The 19152-nt window shown below is 37.9% G+C and overlaps 1 protein-coding gene across 1 annotated transcript in view; it reads right to left on the bottom strand.

The window, feature by feature from the left end:
* Positions 1–16715: 16715 nt before the first annotated feature.
* Positions 16716–19152, bottom strand: part of LOC144221075 (3',5'-cyclic-AMP phosphodiesterase 4D-like) — a 504391-nt gene continuing 501954 nt past the window's right edge. The window contains exon 4 of the mRNA XM_077751432.1: positions 16716–16887. Coding sequence (XP_077607558.1) covers positions 16716–16887 — 172 coding nt within the window. The remainder of the gene's footprint in view (positions 16888–19152) is intronic.

Genomic DNA, 19152 nt, shown 5'->3' with positions numbered 1-19152 from the left:
CTTTATATATATATATATATTCATTACACACTGGCATTATAGATATATTTTTTGTGATGTAGCCAGGTCCAGATGACTTTCAGATGTTCTGAATCAGACAAAGGCTTCTAGGATAAAGTCCAAACCACTTACCAAGACAAGGAGCCTCATAAAATCTGGCTTTTAGGTAAATTTTACAGAGTCATTTTCCACCATAATCCCATAAATATAGTATATCATTTAAGGTTCTTTGTACTTTCAACGCTCCCTAGGTTTTCATGTCACCAATGCCTTTGAACATGCTGTCTACTCAACCATTAATCCCTAGCTGTCTGATCATCCTTTAAGAGAAAGTTCACAAAACTTCCCCTTTCTGCCTTAGCACTACTTTCCCCTCTTCCCCAAAAGATAATTCTTTCTTCCCTCTCCTCGTATCTCTTTGTTCACACTTCTCTCTTTTTTTTTTTTTTAAATGTTTTATTTATTTCTAGTAGAGGGAGAGAGACAGACAGCATGAGCAGGGGAGGGTCAGAGAGAGAAGGAGTCACAGACTGAAACAGGCTCCAGGCTCTGAGCTGGCAGTCAGCACAGAGCCCGATGCGGGGCTCGAACCCAAGAACCGCGAGATCACGACCCAAGCGAAAGTCGGACGCTTAACCGACTAAGCCACCCAGGCGCCCCAGACACACTTCTCTTTTTACAATGCATTTTAATTAATTTATTTTACAGTATTGTGTTTCCTAGTAGACCATCATGAGCTTTTCAAAATGTCTCCAGCCACTCATTATTTTTGTCCTCCCAGAGTATACAAAGACATCTAGACACAAGCACAATTCTCAATTATTTTTGAACAAATGGTTAATGAAAAGCAACAAATACCATAGGAAAATACAAAGAATCATCTAAATCCCAAAGAGAGTGGTAACTTTTAGCCACTTGATTGTCCAGATCACAAAGGAAGGGATAACTGAGTTGGGCATGAAAAATGATCATGATTTGGAACAAAAAATGATGGCAAGATGGAGACTGTTAGTGGAGTACAAGAAACTCAAACAACCAAGACCTAGGACCCTAAGTGTCGTGGCCATAAGAATGTGCTACAGACCTCCAAAGGTAAGGACCACAAAGACTAAGGGCTCCCAGCTGCTGCCTCTGAAATTCATTGCAAATTTGCACTATGGCCACACCTCTCATGTCCTATTCCCAGGCAATGAATGGACACAGCAGAGATGCTGAAGCAAATACATTCCCAAGAAACACAGGACTCCTCTGTAGGCTGATTCTGGCTTGAGGACTCCCCACAGCTTTACCCAAAACCAATACAGGACACTTCTGCCCAACCTCCCTTCCCCCCTTCTTCAATTAGGGTCAAACTTGTATAAGAATCTGAGGTTTCACTCAACCTTATTTGGCTCCCTTGCTGATTTCTCTTACATGGGCATTTCCTAAAATCCTTGCAATTTTTAGAAACTTAATTATTAATTTTTCAGAGAGAGAAACATGGGGAGAGAGAGAGAGAGAGAGAGAGAGAATACCAAACAGAATCCATGTGGAGCATGGAACCCCACATGGAGCTTGATCCCATTACCATGAGATCACATACTAAGCCCATATCAAGTCCAGAAGCATTGGCTTCTTGGAAGACCAAGACTAACACAGAGATAGAATATAGTGTATATATGGCTAATTGGTAAAAATTAAACCTGGAGTAGTAAACTGGGGCTTGATTATTGAGGACAACTAGTCAGTTCAATAGTCTGCCTCAAAGCAGGGTAAATCTTAATTTCCTAAGTACAAATAAAACTGTCTATGTAGTTTGTAAAATTCACTGGTCACAAAAATTTCATAACTTCTTTTTGTAAGTTGCTTCATAGCTTAATCATCATTCACACTCAATGGAGGTCCACATTAAATCCCTTGTAGTGATTTAAGGTCATTCTTCTAGTTCAGGTGTCTATGAAGATACATTACAGCCAAATATATAAATACTGAATTAACTACGCGAACTGTCGCTTCTAACTGGAATCCTTTCTACAGGATTCTGCATACATGGTCTTGCATAGCCAAGGACCACCTTTAATATTTGACAAAAAATTAGGTTCATTAATCTAATTTCATCATGGAATACTCGCTCTTTACGACTGAAAAAAACGTCTCCCCATTTGCAAGCAGAAAAATAGATGTATGTTTACTTTAGAGGGGCTTTTATGATTTCTAACAGAAAGGAAATCATTTTTTTCTATTCTAAAGTATTTCAAAGACTCTGCCTTATACTGACAGTGAAAACTCAACCTTCATTTATTTAAATTAAACATAGTATTTTATCCCATTTAAAATAATGGATATGTGTTTTTTTCTGTCCAATATCTGAAATATGAGAGATGGACTACATGTAGTGAATGCTGTTTCCGGATCTCTGTGTGAATAAAATATAGGTATTTGTCTGACTGTGATATGCACACTGTCTAGTCCAGATTCTCCAAGTATGTAAATCAACATGAAAATCTCCAACAGCAAGACTTACCCATCTGCAAAACGCTTCAAAAATGGTGATGTACTTACCTAAAACAGAAGGAGAGAAAGCATCAGTGACATTTATCACAGCTTAGACATACAGTAAAAACACATTCTAGAAGGCATTCAGAGCATCTGTTCCCCTCACCACTGCCAGATCCACTTTTTAAGCCTTTTGTTTATAACACAACAGGCCAGATGGTGGTGTCTCTCTCACTATTCAAGTTACTCTGAGCATACTTCGTAAGTATCTGCTCAATAAATGGGGAAAAGGATTCTAACAATCAACTAGCCAAGCACTATGACTTATTGAATAACAGTATAAGTAATATCTATTGAATTTTTACTTGCCTGACAAACCCAGTACAATACACTTTATGTGCATTTATGATTCAGAAAATGGAGGTGAGGTAAATAAATACTATTATTATTCCTACTGCACAGATGACATAAATGAGGCTTAGGGAAGTTCATTAACTTGCTCAGAGTCACACAGCCAAACAATGTTGGAGCTTAGATTTTCATCAGTTCTCTGATTCTGGACCCCAACCTCACCACCTATGCTATACCACCAATACCCAATGGAAAACATACATACTACTGTTGGTAATTTGTTAAATGATAAAAATACAACTGATACAATTTTAAAACTTGGAAGAATGAGTAATTCCTGGTACCTAGCAGCTGCTGAATAATATTTGCACAATGAATAAATAAGAGCCACATGGATGTTACTAATATTTAATAAATGTACTCAGGTTTTACCCCAACACTACAAATATTTGCACAAAAAAGATTCTAATGTACAAGTGATTTCTTTCTTCCCGCAGATGGCCCCTACCCATGGCTTTATCATGCTGATTACCTAAGAGGAGAACTGAAAGCTCTTAAGGAGAAAGATGAGGGATGAATCTGGAACAAGGAACCAGGGAGCTATAAGAAAAGGATGGAATCCTCAAATCCTCAAATGGCATGTTAGTCTAAATATAAAAATCCTCCAGCTGCTCAAGAAACAATTAGCAAGCACCATTTAACAGTTGGGTTTGCTTTAGGTTTTTGGTCAATCTTGGGGTGCCTGGGTAGCTCAGTCGGTTAAGCGTCTGACTTTGGCTCAGGTCATGCTCTCATAGTTCATGGGTTGGAGCCCCACATCAGACTCTGTGCTGACAGCTAGCTCAGAGCCTGGAGCCTGTTTCAGATTCTGTGTCTCCCTCTCTCTCTGACCCTCCCCTGCTCATGCTGTCTCCCTCTCTCTCAGAAATAAATAAAACATTAAAAAATTAAAAAAAAAAGATTTTTGGTCAATCTAGTAGAGATTCTTGATTACCAGCAATATATTAAAGAAAAAAGTAGCCGAGGAGGGAACAGAAACAAAGGGACCAGTTATTTGAGAGAATATAGTAAATTGAAAAAAATAAATAAAAGAAACATCTGCAGCCTAAAAAATAACAACCAATTTATTTCATGACTTAATATCCATAACATATCCAGAAACTTAATTTTAAAAATAATTAACATCAGAAACAAATTGTCCTTTATAAATGCAAGTCTCTATTCCCATAGTCTGGTAACATAGTAAAATAAATCACTGAAACAGGAGTGCACATAAATATTGAGTCTTTACCAAATAACTCAATTTTAATATGTTTCATAAGAGAAAAATTGTCATTCATGCCTGTGTATATTTTTTACTGTTTTTTTTTTTTTTACAAATAGTTTATTGTCAAATTAGTTTCCACATAACACTCAGTGCTCATCCCCACAAGTGCTCTCCTCCATGCCCATCTATTTTTTACTGTTTTATTCAGCATTATATATTAGCACTGATTTATATAATGGTTTCTAAAGTTAAGCATCTCCCTCCAAAAAAAAGTGACAAACCTTAAAAAAACTATATTAAACAGTTTGATTTATTTGTTTCAAGGTCAAATTGGACTTATATAAAAAAGAAGTCACCAATATCTGCAAATCTTAGTGAAATGAATATAATTTTATTCTGGGTTCACTTCTTTATCCACTTCTATGAGACAATACTAAGGCTCTAGGTAACATACCATCTCTCAGTGAGCAAAGAAGACCTTACATAAAATTCAATTTGAGTAAACCTGAAGCATTCTATGGATTAGGATTTATACCAATGTTCTATTGAACATTTGGATCAATTCTAAGTGATAAATGGGAATGAAAATAACACATCAAAGTCTGCTATATTAGTTGGCAGAAGGAGGGGGAACTCAAATATGGATAGTATTTGAATTTGTATTCAGGGAGAGGGATAGAAACCTTCAAAGTACAGTTATATTTATTCATTAGGCAGAAATTCTTCCAGCACTAAGTTGCCCTTCTTCCCTGTCCAATCTCAACCTCCATCTCCAAATCTATTGGTCAATCAGCAGTTTCTTTAACGACAACAACAACAACAATAATCTACATTATCTTATTGTTAGAAGTCTTGTCACTTAATTCATGAACTCCTGTTAATTCAATGTATCTATTCCTGCATAAAGTAGGGGTAGGTCAGAAGAACGAGATTTATGCCAGAGTAGTCTTCTGTGCTAGGTAGATAGTTAAGTAAATTTGAGGTGAAGCTATTATTCATGGTTTATTCCATTTTTGTATCTGATACTGTACAGTGAGCCCTCAAAGAATTTTTTTAAAAGAAAGGCAACACAAAACAACTTACAATTAAATGTAAATTACATGGTAGCGATATTAACTGATGGAGGAATTTAAGAAATCAGAAGAAGATGTTTCAGCTGTTCTGTGGGATTATAGCAATATGCTATAGCTGGGTGAGAAACCATCAAGAGAACTTTTTGAACTTCTGATGAGTGCACAATTAGTACATGCTCTTCTCACCAAGTCTAGAGTAAAGGATTTCCTATACAGATTTCAGAATTACTATGGGGGCTGATTAACAACCTGAACTCAAAAGGCATGCAAGGGACCATGTGCCAACAGTGATTTGGGGGAAGCAGGGCTAAAGAGTATTCTGCCTTCCTATGATCATTTGTTCCTATAAATCACAGAAAATTGACTTTGACAAGTAACAAGAAACATAGGTAACAGGTTACTTTTTAAAAAAAATGTTTATTTATTTTTGAGAGAGAGAATTTGCATGTAGAGGGGAGAGAATATGCATGTAGAGGGGATAGGCAGACAAAGAGGGAGACAGAAGATATAAAGTGGGCTCTGTGCTGTCAGCAGAGAGTCCAATGTGAGGTTCGAATTCAGAAACCATGAGATTATGACCTAAGCCAAAGGCAAATGCAAAACAGGCTACTTTGAAAGAAACATGATATGTTACTATTAGTAAATTTTGCTGAAGGATGTTCACTAATTCATTCAACATCAATAATTTTTGTCTCATGGAGACACAGAAATGCTCCTAGTCACGATACTTTGAAATTTTCTTAAAGTCCGGTTCCCTCCCCATCACCATCCCACCCCCCCAGTTATGTACATCCAAACTGCAGTAAACTCTTGGTTTGCAAGCATAAGTTGTTCTGAAAACATGCTTGTAATCCAAAGCACTTGTATATCAAAGTGAATTTCAAGAACCATTGGCTCAGTTGTGACCATGTGACGCTTGACATCACATACTACAAGTATTGGAAGACATTGATAATTTATCAAGTTAAAATTTATTAGAAATATTTGCTCATCTTGTGAAACACTCATAGAACAAGTTCCTTGTAGTCCAAGGTTTTACTGTATACTGATTTATATCGAATCCAATGTTAGAAATCTCCAAGGTCTTTAATCTTCTAGGATCATCTTTTCCTTTAAAATTCAATGAACAGCTCAAATCCCTGTCTCAGATTTATCAGGAACCCAAACATCCATGATGTCATCCATGAAGTCACTCTATTTTTGAAAAATAAACAAAACAAAAACAGAAAACAGAACACGCTCAAAGACTGGCTTCTCTAATGAGTCTTTTACTCATTGCTACCATACCTACACCCGCCTCAGTCTTAGATGCCTTCTCCAATATCTGGTCTTTACAGTATACTACAGTTGCTTCCTCAATGATTTACCCTACAGATTAACTATTCAGGACAATTAATAGTCCCACTTTTGGATGTGTTCTAGTAACTCTCTGCATATAATACATATTGGATCTTAAAGTCCTTTGAGATGAATTACATGGACTGGGATATACTTGAAAACGGTGTATACTTGATTTTATTCTCATTAAACTGGTTTCAACTCATGTTATTTGTATTTCTCAATGCCATTCAACTCAAAGTATAGAATCATGCTGGGAACAATGTAACACATTTAGTGAGTATCTTTAAAAATGGGAAAATCAAGTATGGCTTTTGTGTACATAGTAGAGAGAATTAACTTTACAAGCAACTAATATTCATTACATACTATAGGTCTGGTGCTCTACATGCATGATTCATTTTATCTTCCCAACATCCCCCAGAGATAGTGGAAGTGGGACAGAATATATCGCTCTAAAATATGCCACTTTGGCATAAGAATTATTTTGAACTAAAGGCACTGAAAATCAGCAGGTACAAGAAAAGCACACTTACTGCCCTCCTTTCTTTCCAGAAGGCAGGAGATGAAACTTCCATATTAAAGATGCCCTCCACATACCAGTAGGAAAGAAACCTTTCTATCACCAGAGACAGAGTCCAGGCCAAGAAAGTTGTACACAAACAGACTTTGTTAAAATCATTATCTGCCTTTAACCTCCCAATATATTTTACTTAGTTTTCCACAATTGCCCCTCTTTGTTCAATCTAGTATAATAGCATTTAGGTTTTGCTACTTCTTAGAGTTTAATTCCTTTATGAGGGATCTCATGCCACATAAAACGAACATTAAATAATGTATATGTTTTTCTCCTGTTAATCTGTTTTATGTCAATTTATTTTTCAAGCCAAGTAGGAGACCCTAAAACATAGGGTTAAAATGTTCCCTCTCCTATAGTAGGTATATTTGGGAAATGAGAAGCTTGAAATAAATCATGTGAGATCATACAGCTGATAGTGGTAGACTCAGGCCATTTGTCAATTTAGCGTATAACTGCTAATCCCTACTCATTCCTTCAACAAATGCAACAAATATTCATCCAATACCTACAATACATCAGTTGCTTAGTTTTGGGATATATAAAGGACAAACAAACCCTGTCCCACATAGAGCTTATATTCTAATGAAGGGGAAAAGACAGTAAGAAACCATATACTATAGGGGCGCCTGGGTGGCTTAGTCAGTTAAGCGTCCGGCTTTCGCTTAGGTCATGATCTCGCGGTTCGTGGGTTCGAGCCCCGCGTCGGGCTCTGTGCTGATTGCCAGCTCAGAGCCTGGAGCCTGTTTCAGTCTGTGACTCCCTCTCTCTCTGACCCTCCCCTGCTCACGCTGTCTCTCTCTCTCTCTCTCCTAGAAATAAATAAAAAACATTAAAAAATAAATAAATAAAAGAAACCACATACTATATACATTATATTGTATTAAAATAGGTGATGAGTGCTGGAGAATAAGCGGAGTGGGAAGCAGTCACAGGGAATGGTGGTAAGGTAGGGGAGTTCACTGAAACAGCAAATAGGATGGATCAGATTACACCTCACAGAAAACATACATCTGAGCAATGATGTACAGGAGTTACACTTGAGCACAATCATTTGGTGAGAAACCAGTAGAAGGTGAGTATGCACTACATAATAATATGCAAAGAAAGTACTTAAACTCTTGGTATATATCTTTTTATTTTCCTTCCAAGTTTTTAATTAAATTCCAGTTAGTTAACATACAGTGTAATATTAGTTTCAGGTGGACAATTTAGTGATTCATCACTTACATACAACACCCAGTACTCATCACAAGTGCCCTCCTTAATGCCCAGCATCTATTTTGCCTCCCCAGCCTCCCACCTACCTCGCTTCTGGGAACTATCAGTTTGTTCTCTGTGGTTAAGAGTCTGTTTCTTGGCTTGCCTCTCTTCCACCCCCCACCCATGTTCATTTGTTTTGTTTCTTAAATTCCACATTATGAGTGAAATCATATGGTATTTGTCTTTCTCTGACTGACTTACTTCACTTAGCATAAAACTCTCTAGCTCCATCCACGTCATGGCAAATGGCAAGATTTCATTTTTTGACAGCTGAGTAATATTCCATTGTATATATAAACTACATCGTCTTTATTCATTCATCAGCAGATGGACATTTGGCATCTTTCCATAATTTGGCAATTGTTGATAGTGCCTATGAACATCAGTAAACATGTACCCCTTCGAATCGTATTTTTGTATTATCTGGGTAAATACCTAGTAGTGCAATTGCTGTATTATAGAGTAGTTTTATTTTTAACTTTTTGAGGAACCCCCATACTGTTTTCCAGAGTTGCTGCAAATATTGTTAAAATGACTACATTACCCAAAGCAATCTACATATTTAATTCAATTCCTATCAAAACACCTACAGCATTTTTCACAGAGCTATAAAAAATAATCCTAAAATTTGTATGGAACCACAAAAGACCCCAAATAGCCAAAGCAACCTTGAAAGAGAAACCCAAAGTTGGGCATCATAATTCTAGACTTCAAGTTATATTACAAAGCTGTAGTGATCAAGACAGTGGGTACTGGCAAAAATATAGACACATAAATCAATAGCAAACATGCAAAAGAAAGAAAATGGAACACTTTCTTATAGAAAACACAAAAATAAATTAAAATGGATGAAAGACCTAAATGTAAGACAGGAAACCATTAAAATACTAGAGGTTTTTAAAGGTTTTGTTCCATCGTCTTACACTTTTGCTAAACCTGTATATGTGTTACCTCTTGTATTACTGTGTAAGTTCTCACATCTTTACATTCCTCCACAGGGCTTAGAGGAGTGACTGTCACAACAAAGATCTGTTGAAGGAATAGATATCTAATGAAAACAGCTAAATACATGAGAATTAAGAAATCAGAAAAAAAGTAATCAAATCAATAGTTAGAATCATCAGGAAGCAAACCCAGAAACAGATCTAGTATGAAAAAGAAATTCAGGGGTGCCTGGGTGGCTTAGTCGGTTGAGCGTCCGACTTTCGCTCAGGTCATGATCTCGCTGTTCGTGGGTTCGAGCCCCGCGTCGGGCTCTGTGCTGACTGCCAGCTCAGAGCCTGGAGCCTGTTTCAGTCTGTGACTCCCTCTCTCTCTGACCCTCCCCTGCTCACACTGTCTCTCTCTCTCTCTCTCTCCTAGAAATAAATAAAAAACATTAAAAAAAATTTTAAAAAAAGAAAAAAAAGAAAGAAAAAGAAATTCAAGGAAAAGTCGTTTGTGATGATGGCAAATACTGAGATGATACATTTTAATAATAGAATTAGAGTAGTTTTGTTAGTCTTGGGGCTGGAGAGTTGAGAAAGCCGTCCTGAACAGGGAGTAATTAGGAGTGAATCTAAATTAGAGGCCACAGTTAGCAAGTTAAATGGAGTTTACCTATACATTGTTACATACATTGTTCTAGTAACTGGAGATAAATCATTGACTCCAACAGTGTCTAAATTTATGGAAATATTCTAAAAGAGGAGACAACCATTAAGCAAAATTATGTGAAATTAATCATCATTACGTTAGGTGCTATAAAGGAGGCATACAGAGGACCAAGAGAAAAGGTAACATGGGGACTTAATCTCCTATGGGGTGTTAACAAGGCAAACCTAGAGGACATATGGGGGTGGGTGAGGAAAAATGGGGATGCTTTTATATTTTAGGTATTATGTTGATTCATTCAATGAATGTTTATCAAGAGTTACTATATTCCTGTACTATGTGCACCCAACATAGATCATCTCATTTAATTCTCAGGACAAAGCTATAAGTGGGGTTTCATTATACTCATTTCACAGATGAGAAAACTGAAGCTCAGAGAGATAAAATATGTAGGTCAAGATCACACAAGTTGTGAGACAGGATTCCAACCCATACCTATTCAGGATTTCTCCATATCAGTCAGAAGTCAGGCAATCTGTCTACGGCCATACCACCCTGAACGCGCCCGATCTCGTCTGATCTCGGAAGCTAAGCAGGGTCGGGCCTGGTTAGTACTTGGATGGGAGAAGTCAGGCAATCTGTTACCAAGATCTCTACTATTATCATGAACTGAGATTATATACTTATTGAAAGAAATAGTCTGGGAAGGGGCTCTGATGTGAATACTAACTGAGGCAGAACAGGCTGTTCTGGGCTGCAATGGCCAAGGATTCCAGCGGGAATCCTAGATCCAGTGGGATGTACCCTTTGCTGTCACTTACCATAACAAATTTTCTCGTCCTTATTATCATCGGCAATGAACATACATTGAAGGTCTGTGGACATTAGATTCATTGCTATGAATAGTCCATCTCTTAAGGAGCTCAGTCTAATAAGGACTCAGACTCATAAATAAATGGAGTTTAATATGGCAAATGCTTTGTTACTGTTACATTAACATGAAAGAATTGGGGCCCAGAGGAAGAGGCTTCTAATTTTGCCTGAAGGCTTCTGAGAGTAATTTTCCTTAGACCTGGAAAATAGAGAGGAACAGCATGATGCTAGGGAAAAGGAGAAAGGTTAGCACTCTCTATAGGGACTGGAGAAAGACTGGCATGTTTTTCAAACTGTGAAGGGTTGGCAGTTTAGAGAGGAGGGAAATGGCTTTGTCTCCCTTTAGGCAGATGACAAAGTAATTAGGTTTATTTCTGACTTTTTATTTTGTATGGGTCTTTGGAAAGTTGACAGTGTTGTGGTATATTCTTCCTCATGGGCCTTTAAAACCATCCCAAGGGGCACCTGGGTGGCTCAGTTGGTCAAGTGTCTGACTCCTGATTTTGGCTCAGTCATCATCTCATGGTTCATAGGTTTGAGCCCCATGTTGGGCTCTGCACTGACAGTGAAAAGCCTGCTTGTGATTCTCTCTCTTTGTCTCTCTCTCTCTCACTCTTACTCTCTCACTCTGTTTCTAAATAAATAAATAAATAAATAATCAATAAAACCATAACCAACATGAAGGGTGAGGTAGAAGGTCAGAAGAACCACATATATGCATACTCAAGTCCTATCACAAGGTATCTCATCTGAGAACTCATTTGTTGTTAGAAAACATTATAACACCAAATGTGAAACAATGCTAGCATGCATATGGTGCGTAGAGATATTTTGGATTTACTGATTTGTTTTGTGATGTTGGGAGATAGCAAAAACATGAAGTAAGGGAAATTGCTTTATAATCCAAAAGCAAATCTCTTTAGAGAAAAACCATAATTATACACATAGCTCTTGTGATAGGGGTAACAGCACCACAAAACATTTTACTTGTGCAAGATCCACATCAACAAGAGTCTGATTCAATGAACCACCTTCATTAGGGCAGACTACCACTGGCTCATCAGACATTTAGGTAAGAAACCCAAACTCTGTGTCTCTAAAAACTGCAAACCACCCTGGCAGTTGCCTTATTTCCTTGAGAGTAGAGATTTCACTTAGCACTTGGGCTTGAGAGAGTCCTCAAAGTGGCCAATTAGTGTGTTGGCTATGCAGTGCACTTTGTACCCTTCTATTACCACAGCCTCCATCAGGCTCAAGCAGAACAGAAGGGCTTTCCATGTCAATGGCTTTTACCATTTAAGATCTTGAAGCAGAACTTCTTAACCCATTCATTTCTACTATTTCTCAGTAGCTGAGAAAATGTATGGCTCTCATTAGTCTGTAAAGAAATTATAGTTTCATGGAACAGACAGAAGAAGATATAAATAAACAAATGGATTTTTTAAAGGGAGAAGGAAATGATAAGAATCACAGTTTAATACAGTAAATATGGCAATAAATTATATAGCTAGTGGTTTGAAGTATGTCAATTTTTTATTTTATTTTTTATTATTATTTTTTAAATGTTTATTTATTTTTGAGAGAAAAAGAGACCTAGCAGGAGTGGAGAAGGGGCAGAGAGGAAGGGAAACACAGAATCCAAAGCAGGCTCAAGGCTCTGAGCTGCAGCACAGAGTCTGACGCAGGGCTCAAACTCACAAACCATGAGATGATGACCTGAGCTGAAGTTGGATGTTTAATGGACTGAGTCACCCAGGTGCCCCCTTAATTTTTTTCATGTAAAATATTAACTCTTCTAATATCACCTCCCACATTTATATAAAAGAGCACCAATAGAAACAGAACTCACTGAATCGCAAATCCATGTTAAAATCACATCAACTTTTACTTTTTTCCTTGTGAGAAGCTCTGAGCTATGAGAAAAGTGATTATGGAATGGAAGTTAAAAAGAAAGGATTTGGACTCCGAACGCATGATTTGCAAATGTGGTCACCCAAGAGGTGGCAGCTATCTGCTGAATAATGATGGTGATGATGACAATGTTAGTAATGAGCACAATAAATTCAACAAAAAGAGGAGGATGCAGAGGACGCTTTGGTGATCAAAGATCAGTGGAGCTTGTCTATGGACTGATTTGTGCCACTTTCCTGATAAATACTTAAAAACTAAGATAGAAAAAAAAAAAAAAGAGAGATACTGTCCCTTCCAAGCTGAATCAAAATGCTTTTGGTTTTGGTTTTTTTTTTTTTTTTTTTTTTTTATTTTAAATGTTTTTTTATTTATTTCTAGGAGAGAGAGAGAGAGACAGCGTGAGCAGGGGAGGGTCAGAGAGAGAGGGAGTCACAGACTGAAACAGGCTCCAGGCTCTGAGCTGGCAGTCAGCACAGAGCCCGACGCGGGGCTCGAACCCACGAACCGCGAGATCATGACCTGAGCGAAAGTCGGACGCTTAACCGACTAAGCCACCCAGGCACCCCTTGGTTTTGGTTTTCAAAGTCTTCCCAAGGCTAGACTGATGCCAATTAAGTGTCATATGTCCCGTATTTAAATCACCATCTACTAGTTAGACCCAATTTAGATAGTCTACCTCCTAAGAGAATCTTAACAGCTTCTTCTGCACAGGGGCTACAGAGTATTGATCAGACAGCTCAGGCAGGCTCCCTGGAGCTTGTACAGACAGATTTAATCTAATAGTGGGCAGAAATTCCAATAGCAGCTCTGTAGGAATCCCTGGTCACAAATTTCAATACCCTGCATGAGGAAGTTTCATAACCATTACTGAACTGTATCCAGTTGCAACTGGAAATGTGTAGAAAACTAACAGAAGAGAGAACAAAACATTTGGAACTGCAGGGATGAGGGATCACAATCTATATTGGTTCTGATGTAGAGTGAAATCATCAATTGATTGTAAACATACTAATATAACTTTGCGGTAGTTGGCTAACTTAGAAAATCATTTTCCCATATTATATCACTTTACCAACATTCCAATTTGGGCAAAAATATCTTTGACATGTTTATTTTAATTCTATAAACCAGCCACCAAGGTTAAAAAATAATGAACATCTCCACCATGTAGGGGATTCATTAACAAATTCAAGTAAGAATGTAACTTTGCAAAGATTAAAGAGAAACGGTCATCTCTTGGGGCATCTGGGTGGCTCAGTTGTGTAAGGGTCCCACTCTTGATTTTGGCTCAGGTCATGATCTCGGGGTCATAATCTCATGATCCTGAGATCAAGCCCAGTGTCAAGCTCTGCTTCGAGCTCCACACTTTTGCCATGGTGTGTGATCAATGTGATTAAAGTGGAGCCTGCTGCAGATTTTTTCTCTCTCTCCCCTTCACTGTGTCCCTCCCCAGCTCATGCTCTCCCAAACTCCCCCCACCTCTCTCAAACAAAACAAAACAAAACAAAACAAACAAAACCCCACACCAAAACAAAAACAAAAAAAAACCCAGAAATGGTCATCTCTTTATGATTCACACAGATCATATAACAAAAATGATATGGGAGAAAAGAATCACTAGATGACACAAACATATTTATAGAAAATATCCAATAAATGAACAAAGGAGTATATACATGTGCATGAGGTGTTTGGATACATATTTATATGTATTTGTCTGCTATATTTCCCTACCCTCCTGTTCAATAGAACTTCCATCCCCTTACTATCTTCAGAACTTACTCTGCTCATCCCCAAATCTCACTTCCTTTTCTTCTGTGTCTTATTTCTCAGTTACCAATAACTACTCATCAAATGACCTGTTCCCTTCTCCCAACTATACTCATACAAGAGGCCAATTATATCTACTAAACATTTATGGAATTAGCATCCTTCTCTCAATCTCTAGAACTACTGGCCTAGCTCATGCCATGTGACATTTTGCCTGAGCTGCAGCAGTGGCCATCTTTTATACCCCTAGCCTCCAATCCAGTTCCTTGCATGTTCATTCTCCATTTACCCTCCAAGATATGACCTTGCTTCACCACTGCTTGGAATACTTCATGGTTACAGGACAAATTCAGAGTCCTTAATCAGGCACACAAGGTCCCCAGGGCCTGGTCTTCGTTTATTTCTAGTTTCAGATCTTGTCAATGACCTGTTTATCTTGTCACACAACCATGTCGCAAAAACCCTGCACATCTCTGCCTCTGCTATTCCCCTCCTCCTGGAGCCTCTACATCTCCCCTCAAGTGCACACTCACTCTTTAAGACTCAACTGAGGTCACACCTTTCACTACAGGGTAGGTTAGATCCTGCTCTTATCCACTCCCACAAAACCCTATATATATTGCTAATCATGTTACTCACCACATAATTTTCTTGATAACCTATTTAAATATCTACTCCCTCTCTTTAAACTCTTTCAACTTGAACTCCTTTGGATATGGATTTTATTTGGGATTTATTTTGTTGGTGTCTCCTGCACCTAGAACATAGTGGATAGGTATAAGAGATTTGTTAAGTGAGGGAGTGATTAAGTGAATGCCCTTCTCTAGAATAATTAATACTGAAAAGCAAAGTAAACAAAGTGGGGAAAATGCCATTCCAGGGAATTCAGGGATGGGAGGTGGGAGGTGAGGGCCTAGGACACATCCCCAGGGAGTTTTGCAATTAGGGGGAGTCACATGGTCAGATTAGAAGTGCTGATTCTGGAAAGCTAAGTCTCCACGAGGAGCACCTAGGTGAGGAGACAGGAACAGCAAGATGATAAAAAGCTGTGTGGTGTGTGATCAATGTGAGTATCCTCACAACACCTGAAAGCTTTAATAAAGCAGTCAAATCCACCTGTGTTACAGGTTCATGGATTTCTGGGGAAAAACTGCTCAACTCTTGTTCAGCTTTGCATCCATGTTTGAGGACCTGCAAAGGGAACCTGGCAGACGAAATGTGAAAAAAGTGACTCAAATCTCTATGGAACAAGAGAGCCTTACCTAACAGAAATATGACAAAAGAGAGTAAGATTGAAAGCTAGAGGACAGATACATTCATACCTCAACTGCAATTTCATCTGTTTTTGTTTTTTATGCTTAAATTTATTAATTATAATATGCCTAAAAAAGATTTAATGGTGTTGAGGAAGAATAAGAAAACAAACTATTGTTCAAAATATATCCCACAGCTCTTATATATGAAAAGTGAGCTTCTTAGCAGCCAATATGAAAAGAGAACACAATCTTTTAATCAGCTGGGAATTACTCAAAAGACATGGAGCCAAGCTCTAAGCTTTCTTACAGGGAAAACATTCAGCAACAACACGCAATAGTTTTATTATAATGCTTGTGTGACATCAGGAGGAAGAAGTTTATTTTGGAAACGAACTTTAAAATAATCACTGACAAGCCTCTTGCTCTTGACTACATAGAGACATTCCCTCCTATTAACCCCAAATGATTCTCTATTTCGCATCAGGTCTTACATCTCAAATTGCATATTTCACTTTAGACTTGAGACACAAATATCAATGAAAGAAACATGTCTTATTTTTTTAAAAAATGTTTTATTGTTCATATCCTTAGTTATTTTCAGACAATAATTCACACATCGTTAGCATCACTTTCTACGGTGGTACCACATCACATGTCAAATAACCCAAATCAAAAGAACGGATGGTATGTGTGGGTTTATACAGCATTACAAATTAATGATAACTCGGAGAGGCACCATGTAGCTTCTGCTTGAGAAAGGATTTTCCCTTGGCACACTGAAGGGGGATCTGGCAGTGTTTTCTTTGTCCCCAGCCGACTTCTCAATGAAATGTTTCCACTTTGCACCCTTTGGGTTCAGTTGTTCAACTGGTTACAATTAGTTAGATGAGTAACTGGTTGAACAACTGTAACCGAAGAGTACAGATTGAAGTGTTGAAGTCTACTAGAGAGAGGTTTTCTAGTGGTGATCAGCAGAGCTCTGTTCTGTCCTCTTCAATGTTTGCATGAATGACTTGAAGCAAGATGCATACTTTTAGGAGAAATACATTAAACACTGTTTCAGTATCTAGTGTTTGCCTGATATCGTTGCAGAGACTAAGGGTACTGAGAAAACCTCTTTTGTATGTCCCTGATGCCATGCTGGGGAATGAAAGAGACAGAGATTACATTACACAACAGGAAATTTAATGCTAGGTTTCTATCTAGAAAAATTTGAATGAAGAAAAATATTTCAAGGAGTGTGGAGGTACCCCCCAATCTACAAATTTCCCATTAAATTAAACATTCAGTTATTGTTAACACTGTGGAACATATCTGAGATTTACCTTTATTTAGTCAAACTCACTCAACAGTCAACAGGTGACAAGTTAGCATGTCTTCTTTAATAACACAAACAAGAAAAGCAAAAGCCCTGCCTCATTAATCTGAAAGCAGAGGGCTCTCATCTCCCCAAGGCCTAGGCTACTCCCTGACATTAATTTGGATACTTTGCAAAACTCATTCTTATAGGCACCAAATGGTCATTTATTATAATCCATGTGTCATGCTTAATGAGATCCTCACCGTCTGTAGTAGTTACTCCATTCCCTAATTACCTAATATTTTTGCCAAGGAACAGGCTTTTACATCAGGCATACCTAGCTAATTTTGTCATCTGAATTTTGTAAATTCTTTTTCAGTTTTTTGGCGTTGAGAGAGAACTTCAAGAGTTCCCACTAATATGTTCAGAACTGGGTAAAAATTGGAGAGAACGGAGTTAAGTTCCTATCCTGAGAATCTGCTAATCTACTAGGTTGCTCTGCTACAACTCATAAACCCAGCGTGATTAACTGTTGGGTATTTTCTGCTGTTCAAAAAACTAATTTTTTCTCCATTCTAGTTATGCATCAGCAATGAACTTACACAAAGACCATGTGTGGTGTCCATGAGCAAGGCATTCAGTAAAGTTCAACCCTGGGCGTAAACTCTCAGGGCTGAGACTAAGTAACAATGTACACATAAAAGGATCAAAATCCAGTTTAATGCAGGATGGAAAAAAAAAAAAAGAAGAGAACTATGGGAGCCAGATACTTAAAAATACTTTCTAATATATGTCTTTCAACCAGACTTCTCTTAATTTTCTAAAACTCTGTAGAACTTCATATCCCATCTACAGATATTAGTCAAAGCTGTTTAAAACCAGGCTTCCCTTATTTACAGAAGGCAGTTTTTACAAGACAACTATCAAGAATAAACACAAGAAGAAATGGAAACTTTTCCATTTCTAGCAATTTGCCAGAGTAAACTGGCTGTATACTGAACACAGCTGTTTCTGTGAGAGATTTTTTCTGGTTTTGGAATTTAATATTGACTGTGCTCTTGTGACACGAGTATAGTAAAGGAAAGATTGTTCTGGGCTTGATAAAGAAGACCAGAAATAATTGCTCCCACAGGTTTTCCCCTGCTTTAGTAGCCAGACTCTTAATTGGGGCCTCCTAGTTAAGAGCTCACCATTCATCACATCAGTTGCAAACAAAATACTCTAGGACTTTTCTTGCCATCCTCCATAAACTGAGGAAGACCCAGACCCAGCAGGGAGACAGTTCTGAAGATGAAGTTGAAGGAAGGAAGACAAACCTCAAATTTAAACAAAACAAAGAGTTTCTTATTCTCTACACTTCTCACTTTTCAACCACTGAATGCTGTTTCTCACTGAATTCAATGCTTGAAAAAGAAAAAACCAAGACAGTTTTCCAGGCTGTGGTACATATACTTTCTTGCATGGTTAGATTTTGGTTTAATAGCAATACTAATAAAATAAGATACTTTTCACACGTTATTTAATAAAATTAAGACAACATTTCCTCTAATTTTCCCAGAGCCTATCTGGATTATGAACAGTTACATTTTATCCACTGATTAATTTTGTGCCAGAAACTGTACACAGCATTTGACAGACATTATGGTATTTATTGTTACCAGCAGTTTGATGGACTAACACTTGGCCTAGGAATCCAGGGATATGTTCTTATCCTTTGTGAGATCAACTATTCAAAACGGGGAATTGTAGCACAATGTTAAAAGTCAGTGCTGCACTCTCAACAATAGCCAAAACATGAAAAGAGCCTAAGTGCCCATCAACTGATGAATGGATCAAGAAGATGTGGTTTATCTATATAATGGAATACTACACGGCAATGAGAAAGAATGAAATTTGGCCACGTGTAGCAACATGGATGGACGTTGAGGGTGTTATGCTGAAAGAAATAAGTCAGGCAGAGAAGGACAAATACCATATGTTTGCACGTATAGGAGGATTAGGAGGAACTTAACAGAGGACCATGGGGGAGAAGAAGGGGGGAAATAGTGGGGGAGAGGGAGAGAGGCAAACCATGAGAGACTCTTGAAGGCTGAGAACAAACTGAG

Source organism: Crocuta crocuta, unplaced genomic scaffold (assembly GCF_008692635.1).
Source record: "Crocuta crocuta isolate KB4526 unplaced genomic scaffold, BGI_CrCroc_1.0 scaffold91-1, whole genome shotgun sequence".
NCBI classification, from domain to species: domain Eukaryota; kingdom Metazoa; phylum Chordata; class Mammalia; order Carnivora; family Hyaenidae; genus Crocuta; species Crocuta crocuta.
Note: the sequence above shows the minus strand (reverse complement) of the source record. Positions and strands in the feature narration are given on the sequence as shown.